The 20,828-nt window shown below is 34.5% G+C and overlaps 2 protein-coding genes and 1 long non-coding RNA gene across 4 annotated transcripts; all 3 read right to left on the bottom strand.

Annotated features, from left to right (window-relative positions):
• Window positions 1–6,056: 6,056 nt before the first annotated feature.
• LOC106356143 lies at window positions 6,057–7,448 on the bottom strand. 2 transcript variants are annotated; one of them, XR_001271988.3, is made up of 2 exons: window positions 7,090–7,448; window positions 6,057–6,989 (listed from the first exon to the last, which is right to left on the bottom strand). It is a non-coding gene; the product is annotated as an uncharacterized LOC106356143 (long non-coding RNA). The 2 variants fall into 2 exon arrangements; XR_007328461.1 differs by having other exon boundaries at window positions 6,057–6,935.
• Window positions 7,449–10,612: 3,164 nt separating this feature from the next.
• Window positions 10,613–12,470, bottom strand: LOC106357661 (UPF0496 protein At5g66675). The gene is made up of 2 exons (XM_013797344.3): window positions 10,881–12,470; window positions 10,613–10,787 (listed from the first exon to the last, which is right to left on the bottom strand). The coding sequence occupies exons 1-2, from the start codon at window positions 12,095–12,097 to the stop codon at window positions 10,766–10,768; spliced, it is 1,239 nt and encodes a 412-aa protein (XP_013652798.1). The 5' UTR covers window positions 12,098–12,470; the 3' UTR covers window positions 10,613–10,765.
• A 697-nt stretch (window positions 12,471–13,167) lies between these two features.
• LOC106357660 (dolichyl-diphosphooligosaccharide--protein glycosyltransferase 48 kDa subunit) lies at window positions 13,168–16,089 on the bottom strand. The gene is made up of 13 exons (XM_013797343.3): window positions 15,706–16,089; window positions 15,483–15,619; window positions 15,272–15,391; window positions 15,110–15,163; window positions 14,867–14,980; window positions 14,632–14,687; window positions 14,508–14,549; window positions 14,305–14,380; window positions 14,106–14,177; window positions 13,866–13,991; window positions 13,651–13,755; window positions 13,489–13,572; window positions 13,168–13,395 (listed from the first exon to the last, which is right to left on the bottom strand). The coding sequence occupies exons 1-13, from the start codon at window positions 15,977–15,979 to the stop codon at window positions 13,348–13,350; spliced, it is 1,308 nt and encodes a 435-aa protein (XP_013652797.1). The 5' UTR covers window positions 15,980–16,089; the 3' UTR covers window positions 13,168–13,347.
• Window positions 16,090–20,828: the final 4,739 nt, after the last annotated feature.

Here is a 20,828-nt window from a genome sequence, read left to right as displayed (position 1 = left end):
GAGATGATCCATGGGTCACTGTTACATCACTCAACCCGAGAGGCCGAGTTCAGAGAAGTTCTGAGCTGGAAGACCCACTACAACCGAGCACATCCGGTAACTTAAGTGCAGCAGAAGATTTAGCTGTAGTTGGCCTTGTAGTCAATTTAACCGACTTTGGAGAGGAAGCCGTCGTTCACGTAGAGGATGAACAAGAGATTGGAGAGTTTCACCAAGATCCAGATTCAGATTCATCTGGTAATGATAACTCGGAAACAGAGTAGCATCGCCTTTTTTTTAATATAAGAATACCGAGGAAATTCCGAGGAATAGTAGGATTTAGGGATTTCCTCGGAATTTTCTCGGAATAGTCCGAGACTTTTCCGATGATTTAAGGCTTTTCTTTTAGGGCTTCTATTTCCTCGGAAAAGCCTCGGAATATTCCGAGGAAATAGGGTTTTTAAACCGAAAACAACGTTTTGCGGTTTGAATAACACTTATATAACTCTTATTAAGTGTCTTAGACTGATTATGAAGTCAAAAATTTGTTCCTTACCCTATAATAAACATTTTTCCGATTGTATGAACGAAATCCCCACAACATAAGCGAAACACTTATACACTTTAATGAACGGTAAAGGGAATACTTACAATTCGTTTTGAAATTTTGTTATTTCATAGTTTATGATCATCTATACAAAGATTCCTCAATGGTATGCATTGCATTTGTATAAGAAATGATATAGGGCAAAAAAAATTGACCTTTTGAAACCCCAAACATGTGTTCCTCGGAATTTTCTCGGAATATTCAGAAGAAATTTCGAGGAACAATATAAACCAATAGAAATACATGCATATGATATTCTTTTTCCTCGGATTAATGAAATATCCGAGGAAATTCCGACGGATATTTAAGTGTCCGTCGAAATTTCCTCGGAATATTTTCATTAAACCGGGCAAACCAGCCGCCAAATATTTCGCGAAAATTAAAATTAAAAATTCCGAGAAAATTCTGATGGATAGTTTCCGTCGGACCCTAGGTTTTATAAAGACGAAACACTTCTTCTTCCCCATTTCTCTCTTGTTCCTCTCCGGCTCCTCTACCTCCTCTCCGGCGATTTCCCCCACTGTCGCGACGATCTCTCCGGCGAGTCCTCTCTACACCTACACAAATCATGTAAAGATTCTATCCCACTCTCTTAGGTTCTATATGTTAGGTTTTTGTGTAGATTTGATGATTTTGGAAGTTTTTTGATAGATTTTTGTTAGGGTGATTGGTTAGGATTGTGATTTGGTTGTGTAATAGGTTTAGAATTGTGATTTGGTTGGATAATTTGATGTGTTGAATTGATTTAGAATTTTTTTATAATTTTTTATTATTTTTCTATTTATAAAATCGAATTTTGTATATAAATTCGATTTTTGTATTTTACAAAACGTTTTTTGCATATAAATTCGATTTTTTGTATTTTACAAAACGTTTTTTGTATATAAATTCGATTTTTGGATTTATAAAAGATGATTTCGTATTTATAAAAATATTTATATTTATTAAAACTAGTTTTGTATTTATAAAACATTTTTTTATTTATAAAAACTATTTTATTATTTTTTGTATTTATAAAAACTATTTTTCAATTAATATTTATTAAAACTATTTTTAAATATGTTTTTTTTAATTTATATATTTATTATAACTAATTTTAACTATTTTTTCAATTAATATTTATTAAAACTATTTTTAAATCTGTTTTTTTAAATTTACAGGTCTACTGGTGATCAGACCCGATCTCGATCTCGTCGTGCCTCACCACGAGGTCGTAGTGGTACGGGGAGCCACTCTCAGGGTTCGTCCAGCCACTCTCGGGGGTCGAGCAGCCACTGTCGGGATTCTTCATTTCCCGCTCAGGTTTTTGCTCCCGCTGCTGCACCCCCTCCCGTTGCTGCACCCCTCCCGCTCCTCCAGTCGTTCCGGGAGTGATGACTGTTGCCTAGTTGGTTCAACAGCCCGGTCGTGAGCATCTTCCCTATCTCACTCTGTGTCCAAAGGGACGACGTCAAACATGGTAATTAAAAGTCTTTTTTTTCCTTTCATTAAAATTTGATTCATTATTAATAATTTGTTTCTTATATTAGGTTCAACCGATCCGGGAACGGGATCAGCGCATGGATCAACAACATGATGTACTCGAACCTCAGCAAGGGATATCCGACTTTCACTCACTTCCCTGCCGAGGACTAGGAGATGTGGTTTCGTCAGTTTGCGGTAAGTATTCTAATTTTTTAATTTATATTTTTAATCTTTAATATAAAATTTCTACAAATTGTGTTTTTTCTTTTCAGCAAGAGTTCACCTGGAATCCCGATCACACGAACTTTATCCGTGACGCCTTCGTCCATAAAGTTATGGACAACTATGGGAAGCAGATCTACGAGTGGAAGCAGAAATGGCTCATCAACCATGTTTTTTTAATTTATTAAACAATTTTTAAAATTTATTAAACTATTTTTGGATTTATTAAACTATTTTATATTTTTTTTATTAAAAGGTCCCGAAGTCGATCAACAGCACGGTCTGGGAGGAGTTGTATGTGCATTGGGATAAGGACGAGACGAAAGCTACCTCCGTGACCAACTCCGCCAACCGCAAGAGCGATCGTGGCGGGAAGGGCATATACAAGCACAATTTGGGTGCCCGGACTATTGCCACTCTGGGGGATCGCTTGGTAAGTTCAATCTTTTTTTTTAATTATTTAAGTATTTTTATTTTATTTTTTATGCATTTCTTCTAATTTCTAATGTTTGTTTAACTTTTGTTTTTTTCAAGGCGGATGAAAATGATGGCGAGCCGGTTGATGATTTCGTCCTAATGAAGAAGGCGCATACCAACAAGCACACCAGGGAGATTGATGATGGTGTTGTGAGGGATGTGCTCAGCCTGATCGAAACTCAGAAGGAAGACGAAGAGACCCGTCTATCTCAGCTTCAAACCGACCTGGACGCCACTTCGATGGCTTCGACCAACTTGTCCCGGATTCGAATCAACGAAATCGTTGAATCGGTATGTTCTTTATAAAAAAGTTCAATTCATTTATTTCTTTATTTTCATTTTATCATTTTTTTCCATTATTTAAATTTGTTTATTTTCTATTTCAGTCGGTTCCAAAGAAGAAGGGAGGTTTGGTCGGCTTGGGTCGTCGAGCCCGGTCGGTTCGGATCGTCGAGCCCAGTCGGTTCCTCCTTCTGCACCACAGCCCTATGTTGATCCAGAAGTGCTTATAGACCAGTTGAAGGACAAAGATGACCGCATAGCTGCGTTGGAGCAAAAGATGGCGGATCAAGAGGCAGGATGGGAGGCAACGAGGAACCAGAACGAGCAAATAATGGAGATGACGAAGAGGATGTACCCGAACGAGCACTTCCCGTAGTTTCTTTCTTTTTTTTTTCAAAAACTCTGAATGTTTTATTTTGGTATGTACAACTTTGAATATTATCTAATATGTTTTCTATTTAAATTTTAAATTTATATTTTCGAATTTCAATTAAAACAATAAATTTTTAATTTTTAAAAAAAAATTATTTTTGGGAATATTCCGAGGAAGTGTATCCCTCGGGATATTCTGACGACAACTTCCTCGGAATAGTCCGAGGGCATATCTCCTCGGAATATCCCGACGGACACACTTCCTCGGAATATTCCGACGGAAAATGTTTCTCGGAATATTCCGACGGCCGTAGTTCCTCGGAATATACCGACGGATGCACTTCCTCGGAATATTCCGACGGCCAAAGTTCGTCGGCATATTCTGATACCTCTTTTCTCTCGGAATGATTCCGAGGACCTTTCCATCGGAAATATCCGAGGAGATACCGACGACCAGTCCTAGGAAATGGTTCTTCGGAATGTCCTCAGAATCTTTAATTCTCGGTATTCCCTCAGAATTTTCCGAGGAAATTCCGAGGAAACTTTGCTTTTCGACGAGAAATTTCTGACGACCATTCTCGTCGGTATGTCCTCGGAATACCGTTATTCCGAGGACATACCGACGATATTCGTCGTCGGAATACCGGTGTTTTCTTGTAGTGAGATTATGTTTATTATTTCAGTATAAAGTAAATTTTCAAATGTTTTATAACATTAACATACATTTTAATATAAAGAGTTTTAGATTTTCTACTCAAACCAACCCCTAGTACAAAATAAAAATAAATTAAGTACATGAATGGTGGAAACATATGTTTAAAATGTATTTAAGTGTTATTTATTATGAATGATTTTTTTTAAAACATATTTTGAAAAGACATAAAATATTTTATTAAGTATGAATATTTTGAGATGTTTTACTAAATAAAAAACATACATATTAAAAAACATATTTAAAAAAACTATAGCAATTAATTACATTAATATTATTTTTGCAATTAAACACACTAGGATTGGGAACCCCCGCGGTCCGCGGGGGAGAATGATACTAAAATTTAAATGTAATTTTTTAAAAAATGTAAAAAGTATTTGGAATGAAAAATAAAGATACACGAAATGAAATTTTTTAGTACATATACTACTTCTGAATTTATGCTAAAATTAATAGATTATAGAATGAAAAATTACTAATCCCTAAGTGAAACGAAAATATATTGTTTTTAATGGTGTTTGTGAATGAACGATAACTGTTAAAAATTTGGTTACTAAAACTTTAAGAAAACATTTTATTTTGCTGGATTCCTTGTCCTTAGTAAGATGTTTCCAGTATAAATTATTTAATTTTAAAAGATTTTTAAGACTGAGACATGAAGGATAAAAATATAATTAATTAGGTGTTTCGCAAAATAATGGTTATTTCAATATATTTTTCACTCTTCATCTCCATCTAATAACATATATAAATGCATCTATAATATAACTATGAAATTTTCCATTAACCCTACAACTATCTTTATAAGTTTGGAACATTTTACATAATTAATTAATACTTAAAGCTTGTATAACTCACTAAGATAAATGTGAACATTCCATATATATTATTTGAAAATTATTTAAAAGATGTAACCTTTTATTTTGTATTAGTTACATTTTAGTCTTGCTTAGTTGTCATCACTTTACATCTCTATGATGCTTATGCGGCGTTTTAGAATTAATTTGGACAAATTTTGGACCACTCTTTAATTCTCTAGAGAAATTAATTAACTCTACTTATAATAAGTCGACATGTATCTATATGACTAATAATTTATTAGTCCCACATATAATCCAACAAAATTATTCTCTATGTTTGTATGTTATTAAAATAATATACAGATCAATACTAAATGGCTTTATATTTCGTATTTTCTTAAGAGTTTTTCTGAGCACAAAAAAATATATTCTTTCTCAACGTCACTAAAAATAATCTTTAAACGGAATTACGTTTCCACATGAAAATTGTACAAAGCTTTGTCAAATAACTGTACTATATGCATTAGTAGGCAATTTTCATATAATTAACATTATTTACCATATGTTGTTGGTCTTGCTTGAGACGGAACAACTATAGCGAGCTTAATTTGTTGTAATGGCATACACATAAGTTAACGAACGACATAATCATCTCACAAACGACTATTATGGAACGTATATAGTTGAAATTGTATATTGCCGGGTGTAATATCATCGGGTATACAGATGATCAAAAAACAATATGAATAGAAAATATTATTTAATATTAAAATATATTATATTTCTATATTAATATTATTAAAATTTAATAATAAACCATATAAAATAGAAAAAGTATTTGTTTGGATTAATAATATTTTGTATATGATCACACTAATTTAATTATATAGGTAATAATTACTCAATTTTTAATTATTCAATATATATTTATTATTTAATAATAGGTAAGAGAATATCTCATACGTGATAATACTTTATATAATAAGATGGTCATGGTCTTAACCTGTCTCCTTCTGATTGCTGGTTTTTATTGCTTTTGATTTATAACTTCTTGTTACAAAATTAGGTATAATTATATGCCTTTTTTGTGCACAAGTATGTCTATATGCCTATCAAACAAAATTTCATATGAAAATGCTAGTTTAGACTAATTTATTGATATATGGCTACTTTTTTCTACAACGATAAATGTACATCATTGTCATAATTTTATCAATTCTCTTAGACTTCTAAATTCAACCACATGCCACGATAACAGCTACTAACACAAGAAACGTATACAGTCCTATAACAGTATTACAAATCTTCATCAAGCTATGGATCCATAAGATCGAAGTTCTGTTCGTGACCCAATAGCACCATCGCTATAGGTGCGTTGAGATTGGCTGTATCCACTGACATTCGCTGCTAGACATAGCACATAGCAATGTTCTACACAAGCTAACCATATACCAAAACCAATATGTAACAAACGATCAAACTGATAATTCCCAAATAATGAGAGTTGAATCCGTGTAACATCAGCATTATCACCTTCATATGTTCAGTAGTTGTATTTTACAGAGGGACAAAGGGCAAGAAAATTAAATTCACTCAAAACTCAAAGCAGATAAATGCATGAAATACAAAAGCACATTAATATATCTTTTATTGTAATGCACTGATTTGCAGCATTATAAATATTGATTTCTCATCGAAAGTTGGCAATCCTTCCACTTATTCTTCAAGTACAAACTTCTCCATTAAAACACTTATATACACTAAAGTTATTCAGGATTCTCATCAGTACTTCTGGCGAAACGTCACGGAACAAATACTAATAAAACAGAAATAGGAAAATAAATACGAAACAATGAAAATAGAGTAGACTGCAATACAAAAACTGGGAGAAGGTACCAAAATCAGAGACAAAATAAATCTGGAATCAATAAATAATCTGAGAAGAGAGGAAAAGAAACCTACAAGCGGATTCGTTGGCCAACAAATAAGATGCAATTCACTCATCTCCTCCCACACATTACTAAAATTTCAAAAAGAGATGGGATCACAGAGACATTCAAATACTGCAGAGACTCTGCATAGACAAATACATATACCAAAAAAGGAGGAAGATAAACAAAATTAAAGAGACAGAAACTAATCAGACATAAGGCGAACATATACGGAAAACAAACCTTTTAGAATTGGGGATAGATTGAACCAGACAAATGGTTTACAAACGATTATGTTGAAAATGATTCAGAGATTCTGGGTGGAAAGATCGATGGATGGATCCTGAGAAGATGTACGGAAGAACGATTCAGCAAATCTACCAATTGAATGTTCACCAAATAATATTTGACCGGATTTGGATGTTGAGGAAACAGAGAGAAGAGAAATCCGGAGAGGGAGAAGAAGCGAATAAGAACTCTAATGTGTGAGCAGCTTCAAACCCATAGTAGTTTTGCTCATAAGAGCTTATTAACACAAAAGATATAGAGAAATTTTTGGGTTAACCTCTATATTCACCAACCAATAGTGTTTGAGTATTTGATATTTGATATCTTTTAAAAAAAGAAACAAAATTGAATTTCCAAATAAGATTATATTTTCAAAATAAAATAATAAAAATACATAAAAATAGTTACAAATTATAAATAAATAAATATTGTTAAATCGTTAGCAAAATACTAAATCATATACCCTAAATCCTAAACTCTAAACCCTAAATTATAAACATTAAATCTTGGATAAACCGTAAACCATTGGAAAATTTTAAACCCTAAATCATACATTAAAAACTAAATCTTAATAACACTAAACCCTAAACCCTAATCACTAAACCCTAAACCATTGGATAAACCTTGAACCCTTGGATAAATCATAAACTCTAAATCAAAAATATTTAAAATTAAACCCTAGAGTTTATGATTTATCCAAAGGTTCAGAGTTTACCCAAGGGTTTAGGGTTTAGTGATTAGGATTTAGGGTTTAGTGTTATTAAAATTTAGTTTTTAATGTATGATTTAGGGTTTAAGATTTTCTAACGGTTTAGAGTTTATCCAAAGTTTAAGGTTTAACGTTTAGGGTTTAGGGTTTAGTATTTAGGGTATAGGGTTTAGTATTTTGCTGAAGACTTAACAATATTAATTAATTTATTTTTTTTAACTATTTTATGTATTTTTATTATTTTATTTTAAAAATATAATCTAATTTGGATATTTAATTTTATTTTCTTTTTTAAAAGATATCAAATATCAAATACTCAAACACTATTGGTTGGTGAATCTAGAGGTTCACCCTAAGGGGTGAACCCAAGAATTTCTCAAAGATAAATAGTTCAAATGAGCTTTTTTTTTTTTTTTCAAACTCTGCTCAAATGAGCTTTTATTATTTATGAAAATGAAAGTAAAGAAGCGGAAGAGGTTGAGTTTTGCTCATAAGAGCTTATTAAGAAAGATTTGTGAAAAAAAAAAAAGCATGACTATTTGTATGGAAACAAACCCTAACTATATGGGCTAATGGGCTTCTCACAACATACAAAATGGATTTCATTTGGATCTTCTAATATAATGAATAATTACAATAAAACTTCAAACATGTATGGTTCGATTTATTTATAAGTGTGAAAAGAGAAGACTCTTGAAGGAGATGATAACTGTTCTGCAATTTGTGTAAACGGCACCTTTGAGGGGGTATGATTTGGTGAATTGAAGACGACAATTGAATCGATGACATCATAGTCATATCTCAAACAAAATATTTACCATTAGATTAGATATTCCAAACAAAGTAAACAGTCGGATATGAACTTTTTTTTCCTATAAAAATTAGATGACATCATCACTTAGAGATAAACAGGTTTGCTATTATATATAGATTAACCAACAACTCACCGAGTTTTCAAGTGACGCCATTAACTTTTGTGAACCCGGGTGTTTAGATGCTATTCCTTCTTCTTCTTATCAAGTTAGCCAATCTTTAGATGATTCTTGTGCTGGTTTGATCTCACTGAAATTTCTGTTTGCATATGACTGTCAAACAACTCGTATACGTAAGTTTGATTTTTGCCTAGCCATAAAACTTTGCAAAATGAATTGAAATAAAAAATGATAAAAGGTAAGACGAAAACGATCATCCATTCACATATTCTTCTCGTCACCCTATACCTGGTAATGATGCTGCGTCAAGCAGACATAAAAATGAATCTCAACAAAACTCCAAAATTAATCATGAAAAGTTATCACTGTTTGATAAAATAAAAGTACAAAAATACTTGCACTTGAGTTTCTTTGTCTTCGTGTTCTACCGTGTCTGAAATCACGTTTTGCTTTCTGATCGGTGGAGCAGTTATTTAACTATGATTTCTTGAATTGTGGAAAAAACTTGATTAGAAGAAATTTAAAATAAATTGTGAAAAGGTTAGATGACGTGATTTGTGGGTGTATAATCGCCTAGCGGTTTTCTTATCATCGATTTTTTTTTTCAAAACAACTAAAATAATTTCTAAAACAAATAATTTATTATTAAAAATGGGAAAGACACATGTCATAACCAAAATTGTTAATTGACTTCTGCTTTATTGTATAAAAAGATTTTAAAAAAATATTCCAGTACTTGGATTATGAAGATACGAGAGACCGAACCCTAACGTAATACTAATATTTTGTTGCAGTTATCACCATCTATAGAATAAAACTTAGTGGAATGCATATTTAAGTAGGGGTTATTGGTTGTTGTATTTTAATGGATCTGAACATCCGAACTAAATCTAGTGTTATTATGATTTTCAAATCTGTATTAAAATCATGTGTTATTGGTTTAATGATTCATAAATTCTGTATTAAATCAAGTGTTATTCAATCATACATTTACTAATATATTTGATTTTATAATGGATTTGAATGAATTTGTTTGGATTTTTTAGTTAAAAGTACAAAGACTCAAATCCGAGAGAAAACCTCCGGATTTGCATATTTTACTTGGATTTATAAATATTATATGGATTTCTAAATCAATCAAAATATATAAACCAATAAAATATAAGAGTAAGAATGTGTATTGTTGCAGTTTCACCCAACTTCCTCGATTGTGTCCGTACACCCATCTACGTTCTTCTTGATTTCTTGCGTAGTAAGTCATTTCGTCTTCTTCTTCTCTCTCCTCACCAAACTCAATAGTACTCTCTATAATTAACGAGATCCTAGTTCTCACTTTATCAACTTCGACTCTTATATTTATTCTCCATCGCTATATTATTAACTTTCTCAATCGGTGCAATTTGATCATGCAATCACCTAATTTATTAGATTTGCCACTGCTTAGAACTGATATTACCTTGGAAACCAGCTAACACAAATCCAATTTCGGGGCAGCAGAAAAGATTCTGACATATTCAATTGCGTATTGCATTTAATATGGGAAGAAATATTTTATGAACGTATTAGTTTAGGACTAGTGTTTCTAAGGCCAAGAAGAGTGTCTCTCATCATTCCTTTATCAAATGATGCGCGTACATAACATTTAACTTATTGTATTCGAAAGAACACATGCTACATAAAAAACATAAGTCTAACATAACAGTCCAAACGCACACAATAACTTATTATCAGATCCATATTACGAGCATCCATATTTTACATAGATCTCTGTTGCTAACTAGACCTTCCGCAAGTATACATTCCTTCCACATCCATATTACCTCCAATACCGTATTAGTAATCATCAAAATATTGACTTTGAATATTATTTCCAATTGTGTGTGTTTAAAAGATACAAAATGTATACAAGAGCTATATACAACATATTACAAGTCACATACCACAGAACCTCTTCCCAAAACCACCGGTTTAATTATACAGTCTATCTCTCTCACAATGTAATAGCTTCAATCCTGAGCAAAATAAAAATAAGTAAGCCAAAAAAAGGATTTAAACTTCACACACACACACACTTATAAAGAAAAGTATGAGGGGGAGAGACTTACAAGTTTCCTTGCTCTGAGTCTGAACTAGTTGGGAAACTCAGAATATGTCTCAAAACAATAGTTCTCGCCAATGTGATATCTTTGCTACACTTAGCCGCGTTCTCACCCACTTCCTCTATCCTCTCCGTGAACACATCAAACCTCTTGCTGATCTCCTGCATCGAAAGCCTCACAGCCACCTCTTCTTCTCCCTCCTCGATCGCAAAATCAACTCTCTGCATCATCGCTTCCATCTCGATCTTCAACTTATCCACATGAACCCTGATGTTCTCCATGTCTCTCATCGTGATGTGAGCACCGACCTTCATCGACAGAACAACATCCTTCTGTCTTCTCACAGCCGTTTCGTACTTCTTCCATAGATGACTACACCATTTCCCTACGGAGCCTAATGGAACCGCCAACGCAGCTGCGACCGCGGTCACGACCGGCGGCGCGGCTATAGCGGCTGCGACCACAGAGAAGATCAAAACGGATACGAACGCGGTCACGAAGACAACGTTCGATATCTTCTTCCAGTGTTTAATGTTCTTAAGCTTTTTGTCGAGCTTCCTCTTTTGCTTGTGGAGTGTCTCAAGAAGCATCACCTGCTGCTCGTAGACGGACTCGAAGAGCATGAAGAAGTCTCCGTCGAAGGGATCGCCTGAAGCTTTGAACTTGTTGAGCTCTTGGAGAGTTTTGGCGTACTTGCTAGCACCAGGCTCGGGTGAAGAAGACTCCATCTCGAACTGCTTAACCGCGAACTGGATGATCATTTGGCCTATCCTGGCTCGTTTGACGCAGTGGTCGACGGCATTGCAGAAGTCTAGGGTCTTGATGCTGCTGTCGAAGTAAGCGTTGACCAGAGAAGTCAAGTCTTTGTTGTCCCACACGTCTTCTCTGCTTTCGATGATGAATTTGACGACTTCTTGGTTCATTTCGAGGAGACAGCCGGAGACTTCGATGAGGGCTTCGAAGGAGAGGGAGCGGGATTCAGCTCCCGAGGCGAGGGAGTTGATGACTCTGTTGGTGCGGCTGTGAAGGGAGGAGTCGAAGGATTGTAAATCTGGGTCTTCTTTGCAGGCTGACTTGTAGGAAGTGAGATCTGATGAGTATATGGAAGCCATGTCGGTTCGGATCTGTCGAAGAGGGGGTTGTGGCGTGGTGGTGGTTCTGTTCCGGCTGCTGGAGTTTGATTTGTCTTCTTCCATGGTTTTGGAGAATAGTCCAAGGAACATGGAGAGGGTTTTGACTTTAGGTGGAAGCACAGGATCTAGAACCACGGTGGTTCGAGAAAAAGCTTCCCAAAAATAATGCTGGAATCTCTAATAATAGTGGACTTGATCCTAGAACTTTAGGAAGCAGAGAGATTGCAGACAAGACTGGAATTCAAAGTGGGGAAAGAAAAGAGAGGAGTGTAAGAACCTAACAGTCGCTGTGGATCCGGGAAGAGATAAGATTTTCGAGCGAATTAGAGAGGAGAGCGAGAGTGGTGAAGGAGAGCGATGGAAGAAGAAGAGATGAGAGAAACAGCTGAGTTGCTTCTTCTGTCTCTCTTCTTTGACTTGTCTTCTTCTCTTTTGATTTTTTTCTTTCCCATTGGTCGCAATATTGACTGATTCCACACTTTATTTTTTTATTATTATTATTATATTCACAGGTCCAACACTTTATTCTATTTTAATCATGCTCCTCTCACTACTAAACTACTAGTCTTAAGATTAACACCCCATGCTTTCGTATATGCACAATTCTACTCTCTTTTTTCACACATGTACCCAATAGTTTCTATTATTTACTCAAAACACATGAACAATATCTGCTTACTTTACATGTACATCCTTGGCTTTCACTTATTTTGGTGCCTTCTAGTACTTTGCTTTGTATTACAATTGTAGCTACTACTTTTGAATACTAATAAAAGTGGTTGATTTTTCTTATTCCCACACCAACCAGATGTTTCGGTATTAATCAAATAACTTAATGTAATTCACACATATATGATATACCTAACAAGTAACAACCAGACTAGTCCCATTATGGTTTTAAATGGTGACTAGTGACCGCCTAAGATGTACAGTACGATTATCGCAATGGATCCTTAACCTTTTTTTTTTTTCTTTGTTTTCTAAAAATAAATAAACTAATCGCGTGCCGCCACGTGTCGGTGAGACCCGCAAACAGTGTCAAAATCCCTCAATTACCGATCTTTATTTGGTGATTTTGTGGAATGATTTTTAAATTTTTGTAAAACCCACGCGTCCACATTTTGTCAAAAAACCTCCCGAAGAACCTTGGGATGTTCAAGAAGGTGCAAGCTTACGTTCACATAAAATATCTGGGGAACCCAAGAAAAAAAAGTTGCAAGTGTTTTAAAGCTCGTTGGCAAAAAAAAACTAATGGTATCAAGATTCAAATGTATTTTTCTCGTCTAAATATGAAGGTCTAGATTACTTTATGCGACTCGAGAACCATTTGAGAGAGTTTTCTACTTATGGTAGAGGTAGACGAAGCTGAAGACAAAGAAACCAGCCATCTGCATTGTAAACACAAATGATTATTTGTTAGTTAGCTCCTTTATCAGTTGTGTGTGTGAAAAAAGAAGAAGAGGGAAGTATGGGTGGTTTACAGTGGTAAAACAGGCTCCATAATAAGGATACGCAGTTGGAATAAATCTCTCATACTCATTATGTCTGTAAGGCCTCACAGGAATCTGCATATGTTGTCCGCACTTTTTTTTACTCTTTTGTCTAGAAAGTTAGCAAAACTCTAAAAAAGAGAGTTTACTCACCTGCTTTGAAAGAGATAATGTAGTGTAGCCTAGCTTTTCGTATTCAACCTTAAACTGGAATACACCATACACATCAGGAACCTTGAAAGATGTATGAAACATACCCTGCAAAGTAGGCACCACCAAGCAGGCTGAGTTCTAAATTCTAAAGATGAAAGAAACTTATATCCTAAAAAATAGACAATATATGTTTTGGAGCTAAGAAATTAAGTCACCTTCTTGTCTGTTGACAAGGTTTTCAACACATATGGGCTCATCATGTAAAACTGAACCTGCAGATCATCAGCTACATACGGTTCCCAGCTCCTCCCTGACCACTCTAGTATCTCCACAGAAAATTCCTGCCATAAATAATGCCACATTAAAAGCTTGCCGTAGATTTCCACTATATTACCAGGGGTATATCACTTAAGGACACGAAGCTTTGGGTAAGTCAGAAGATGTAGAAACCATACCAGGTCATCCTTTATCCTATATATTGCTGGCTCATCTGTTTCTCCAACCCTGTGGTGTACCAGACTACCAGCCTGGACACAAAAGATAGGTGAGGAACGCACCCACGAAGGTTAAAGCGGTGACTAATTAAACAAACAATCTCTAGCTACAAAGGTTTGGAGGAGAGAGTAAAACAAGTGGAAAAGTATCTGCACATACCTTCAGGTGGCCTCTTTCATGAAAGACCCATTTGCTTAGTTCAGTCGCAAACTGTTCGTTGCCAGATTTTTCATATCTGGGGAAGTTTTACATACGACCAGTTAATTTTATTTCAAAACAAAATGCGACATCTATCATTGAAAAAACCAAAACTCCTCAAATATTTGTAGCTAAGATCGTGAACCAAATGTGTGTCTACTTACTTGTTCGGACTCCCAGCTTTCTGGACACCAGATCTGAACAACCTGCCGCATGCAAACAGATCCTCTGAATTAGAAACATCCATACGCATGAATAGCTGGGATATACCATTAAAATTCTACTCACCTATCGCTAAACAACTGCAAAGAGCCAGAGATCACAACCCTAGCATTGTTCCTGGCCTGCAGTTTCAAAATACACATCAAAATCTGTAAGTTAAATGCATTGAATGAAAATAACTCTCACAAGTGTAGAGCTGAGTACAGCAAAGAACATGATAGTTCAGACTTCACAGGAACATCGAATAACCCAAAAGGGTGCACATACAGTATCTGGTCACAGGAGAGAAAGAGAGACAAACCTGCATGACCGACACTAGGGAAATTGCAGACCCAGTGAGCTGGGGAGGACTCGACAACTTCGAGCTCGGGTTAGCAGAATAAGCTGATGGAGAAGCTGAAAGAACTTTCAAAACCTAGCAACGGAGTATGAAGCATGAACTGGAAAAAGTCAATACTCACATCAAAGCATAGTACTTTACATAAAAAAACACATTAATATTATACTTAACGACATCAACTCAATGCAAAGAAAGTCGACTCACCAGATTGTTGGTAGGGTTCAATGAATGCGCAACACCTCTGAAGAGCACGGGAGCCTAGTATCCAGAAACCAAACATATAATTAAGATTTTCATATATTATCCACACAAGATAACTATGAGCATTATTCACATACATAACTCCTAGAAAGGAGGGAAAGTTACCTCAATCTTGGTTTTTCCTAAAATGACATCGGACTTAACTAAATCATCGGCAGCAATCAAGGTGTGGTCGCCGTCAGAGAGGGAGAAGCTCGAATGATCAATAACCATAGCCGAAGAATCCTAAGGAGAGACAAACAGCTAAATAAATCAAAAATCATATATCGCATTTTGTTCCAATAAAGAAGATAATTCCAATTACTGAGAGACGAACCTCATCGAAATCAACACCGCATTCTAAAGCAATTCCACGAATCAGATCAGAAGCAGAAGTATCCGCCGATAAGATCAAGTCACGACCCGAATCAACGAAATCAGCTATGGATTTCGAATCCAAGGCTCCTCCAAATCCTATACACAAGCAAATGAGAGAACAAAATGTCCAGATCGATTCCCATATATACACAAAACTAGCGATCAGAGATTGAAGATCTTACGCTCTGTGGACGGGGCGAAGATGATGAGCCCGTCGTACAAGTACTGGCCGTATCGTTGAAGCGCGAGCTTCGAGTCATCTGCTAATTTGAAATCGAGATCGAATCCACGGGATTTGAGAGTGCTGAAGAAGATGGAGTGAGAGGATTTGAGTGATAAATCGTCGAGAAGAACGAGAACACGCCGATCCGTCGGATTATCGACGGAGAAGGAGAAGCTAAGCAGCGGAAGAAGGAATAAGGATATCAACGCGACGGATCTCGAGAGGTTCATCATGTTTGCCTCCTAGGGTTTTTTTCACGGGTATAGAGTGAGTGACCCACTTGAGAGAAGAAGAAGAAGAAGAAGAAGAAGCAGACCAACGACGATCGTAGAAACTAGAAACTAGCAGCAGGCGTTGACGATCAAGTAGTCCTAAACGACGTCGTTTTGCTAGAAACAATAAACTGGGCCAAATCCTTATCCTTTGTAAGGAGTTGTGAAACTAACGGGCCTAAATGATATTCTAATTGGGTTTAGGATGGGCCGTACTAAAGTGGGACGGGCTTTCATTATGGCCAGACTTTTCTTTTGTTATTATCAAATTAATATTTTTTGTCAATAATTTTTTTTATCAATAAGTTTACAGCTCATGAATTAAAGAATTTAATCATGAGTCTCTTGAATTATTTATTATCAACGAGCTAACATGTAAAAGTTCTATTTCATTTTTTTTATTTTGGAAATCATATTAAAACTGACTCCCTAATATATAACTTATTAGAACTTGGGCTCAATAAGTGAAGAAAGAGTTTGTTACATGAAATGAAAATGTATATTACTCAAGTTAAATGTTTTATGTGTACAATACAAGAATTTATACTTTCTAGTTAACCTGATTTGTACAAACTAACCACCGGTTCAATAACCAATTTTATCACTCGAATACCCTTCCCTTAAAATGAAAGATACAAACTTTGTATACCGATCTAGTCTTTATAAAAATCAGAATAGTAATAACCACCGAAATATAGTGATAGATTGCAAACAACTCCAGAACCAGTGATTCGAAGAAGACGATGATCAAAATCGAAAGACTCGATTGCTGAAAGTGAGCTCGTTTAAACGCAAATTCGCAGTTGAAACAAGAGTTTCAGAGAAGATTATTCGAGAAAGAAGCAGAAACCCCAAATTTCACTGCTCTTATACCATATTAGAATTTGAGCTAGATAGAGAGTTTGTTATTTGAAATGAAAATGTATATTACTGAAGTTAAATGTTTTCAGTGTACAATACAAATATTTATACTTTCTAGTTTCTAGTTAACCTGGTTTATACAACCTAACCACCGGTTCAATAACCAACTTTATCACTCTAATATAACTAAAACAATGCAAAACTTTATAGTTTATGTGATAGTTCAATATATAATAAATAGTGTGTACGGGACCACCTTCTCATATAAACAAAGCCTAAAGCAAAGTATTGCATGAATATTCGCTTGATACAAGAGTTGGACAATATATATACGGACATTTGTTTTGGTCAAACTTCAATCTAAAAAATACACATATTCATTACAGGAAGAGAAAAGAGCAAGCTATCACTGTGACAGGTGATCAGATTAATTGGACCGCCTAACATTGTGACATATATATTAGATCAACTGGACCGCCTTGTTGCAATTTATTTAACTTGCGTAATGTTTCCGAACGACGGTCTCACCGAAGATTCTAAATAATAAGTTCAATTATTCAACTCACGACAAAAGACGACATGAATATTTTAACAGAGAGACTAAGAGGACCATGTATTATCGAATCCGAAGTCGGACCATTCTAAATGACAGATCATTAATATGACTTGGGTGTTATTTACGTAAGACGGGTATCCGCTTGTCCTCAATGCAAGCCTTGACTTTACCATTTTGAAACTTATATATATTTTGTTTCGGTAGAGATGACAGGGAATAATATCCTCTATATATTAATTTTAGAGCATTACGACATATTTTCGTAACCACGTATCATCACAAGAATATTCTTAAAATTGTTAGAAAATAAATTGTTCCATATAAATATATACTATGTTTTTATTAAACTAACTATCAAATTAATTAGTAGTGTACAAAAGAATATTTTTTTCTTTCCTTAAATAAAAGTTACGGAATTACCTAACATATATATGACAATTAATGATTGTAAATAATACATATTTGATAACAATTTTTCTAACATCTCTCTTTTTTTTGTTTAATTTTATACTATTAAAAGAAATTAAATAATCACATTAAGCATATAATAAAAAAATTTAGATTTTTTCTTATATGTTATATTTTGAACTTTTAAAAATGACTATAAATTACTAAAAAACGTAAAAGTCCCACATTGAAAATTTTGTGATCAATTGTTTAATTTTTTTTGTCCAAGCAAGATACAAATGATTATCATATATCGTAGCGGTGAGCATTCGGATACACGTTCGGGTTCGTATCGGGTATTTCAATGTAAAAGTATAAAATTCGTTCGAATATTTCTACACTTTGAGTCGGGTTCGGGTATTTTATGTTCGGGTTTGGATATTTTGGGCCGGGTTCGGATATTTAAATTTTGAAGAACAAATAAATAAACGATTCATTTTTAAGTTTTTTGTATTTAAAATATATTTTAACTGGTTTTCTATTTTTTTTTAAAATAAACTATTAATAGGTTTGGAGATAAAAACTTTAAAAATAGAAAGACACTAATTTAGTAGTTGTTTTGAATTTTTAGATGCAACTTTTATTAATGCAAGAAACAAGAGTTTGATATATATATATTTAAGTGAGTAGCAGTTCGGATATTTCTACACTTCGAGCCGGGTTCGGGTATTTTATGTTCGGGTTTGGATATATTGGGCCGGTTCGGATATTTAAATTTTGAATAAAAAATAAATACATGATTTATTGTTTAAGTTTTTTGTATTTAAAATATATTTTAACTGGTTTATCTTTTTTTTTTTTAAATTAAACTATTAATAAGTTTGGAGATAAAACTTTTAAAATAGAAAGACACTAATTTAGTTGTTGTTTTGAAATTTTAGATGCAACATTTGTTAATGGAAGAAACAAGAGCTTGATATATATATATATATATATATATTTAAGTGAGTAGCAAATTATTTTATCCATAACTATATATATATTATATAATTTTGAGCAATAAGCATCATTATATAAATATTTTGAATAAAATAAGAGAAGTAAACTAGAAATATAGGGTTAAATATACTTATGTTTGGTTATCTTCGGATATCCATTCAGGTTCGTATATTACCCGTTTAGATTCAAATATTACCCGAACTGATGAAATAAGTAATTTGTTTTGTTGTTCTAGAATTAGTTGATTTTTAGACCAGGCTGTTGAATATATATGATATCTTGCATATTTACATTAATTTAACCATCAATTCTTGTACATTTTGATCCTTTAAAATAGCATCTACACATATTTAGGTTGCATTGTCATACATTAGTCATCAGGTGTTTGGAGAAGCTATTTGGTGGATTTGGAGGTGATTGGAGAACTTTAGAATCAAAATGAGGCTTAGACAGATTTTTGGGCTAAGTATCGTAGCGGCCAGACCGTAGTGACTTCAGGTGGTCGCTATATACGAAGCGCGAATCACAGCGGCCAGGCGTAGCGGCATGGTGTAGTCGCTACGAGACGGAAGCCTGAAACGGCCAAGTACCATAGCGGCATTATGTAGCGGCCTTCATGAGTCGCTAATTTTGGAGCGCCTTCTACAGCGGCCACCCATAGTGACATTAAGTGGTCGCTATGAGTTCGAGACTTCTAAAGCATCCTAAGTGTCCTAGCGGCCACCCGTAGCGGGCAAGACAAGTCGCTATGAGTGTAGCGACCACCTCTAGCAACCTTATCAGGTCACTTTAGACGAAAATACCCAACTTTTTATGGGTCAACCTAGGTTTGTTGGGTTGACCCAGCTCGTTTTTTAGGCTTCTAAAAATACTTTTTAAACAAAAATTTGAACTTATCTTGTTATCTATCAAATCAAAAACCATTTTGGAGCGAAGATTCAAACTTGATCATTATCTTTTGTGTTTGCTTGATTGCTTTGAACATTAATCATGTTTAGACTTAGATCAACTAATGATATAGTGTCTACCATGATAATGAGTGAGTAGTCATCTTTGGATTGATGGGTTAGGATGATTAAGTGATGATCTAGAGTGTTTAGAGTTAGATTAATATGTTTCCTTGCTTGATTGAGTGATCTTAATGTTAATCTAGAGTTGGCCTCTTTAGATTAGAACTCTAGACATTTCATTACTCGGAAGGTGTTCGATGAAATGTCTGAGCCAACTCAACTTGCTCTTTGCTTACCCTACCAAAGGGATTTGATGTAAGGGAAGCCTAGATAGTTAAATGACTTGTTCTTAATGATTGCTTGATTGACACAAACCAAAGGAATTTGATGTTTGATCAATGAGAGTACATGAGCATTTATCTTGACAAAGAACTTGTTTAGCATTGTTGTCTAGACTTCAGGAAATATGTTGATTGATAATTTGCCATTTTAGATTGGATCTTAGTCATTTGAAATCAAATTCTTAAACTCATGATTCATCATTTATCCTATAACTTGAAAGTTTGCTAGCTTATTGTGTTAGAATCTTGTTAGTTTAATCAATTCACTTCATTACACTAAATGCACTTAGATTAAGTATGAACCTGAATTCTCTTTGAATTGAAACACTTAGAAATGGATTGACATCTAAAATACTACATTGATTTGAACCTTGGACTCTTGAAAAGTTCTTATCAAATTTGGCGCCGTTGCGAATTCTAAGTTGATTTTGACATTGAGATTTGGTCCTTGCTTGAGACTAAGTCTTATTTTCTTGTATCTTGTTACTGATTCTCTCTCCTATCTCTTTTGAATTTCATGTACATGAACTTGAGGAGTTGAAGACATTAGAGCTTTTGAAAAGGAGATTGCAAGGTAGAGAAGAGAAGAAGAAAGGCAAGCTCATTTGGACAGAGTTGAGCTTGAGATGGAGGGGAATCAGCGCCAAGCTAGAGCTATTAGCACTTATGACCAGCCTCATATCCATGGGAATAAGATGGAGAACAACAACTTTGAG

This window comes from Brassica napus, chromosome C9 (genome assembly GCF_020379485.1).
Source record: "Brassica napus cultivar Da-Ae chromosome C9, Da-Ae, whole genome shotgun sequence".
NCBI classification, from domain to species: domain Eukaryota; kingdom Viridiplantae; phylum Streptophyta; class Magnoliopsida; order Brassicales; family Brassicaceae; genus Brassica; species Brassica napus.
The sequence above is the reverse complement of the archived record's forward strand: the minus strand, read 5'-3'. Positions and strand labels throughout refer to the sequence as shown.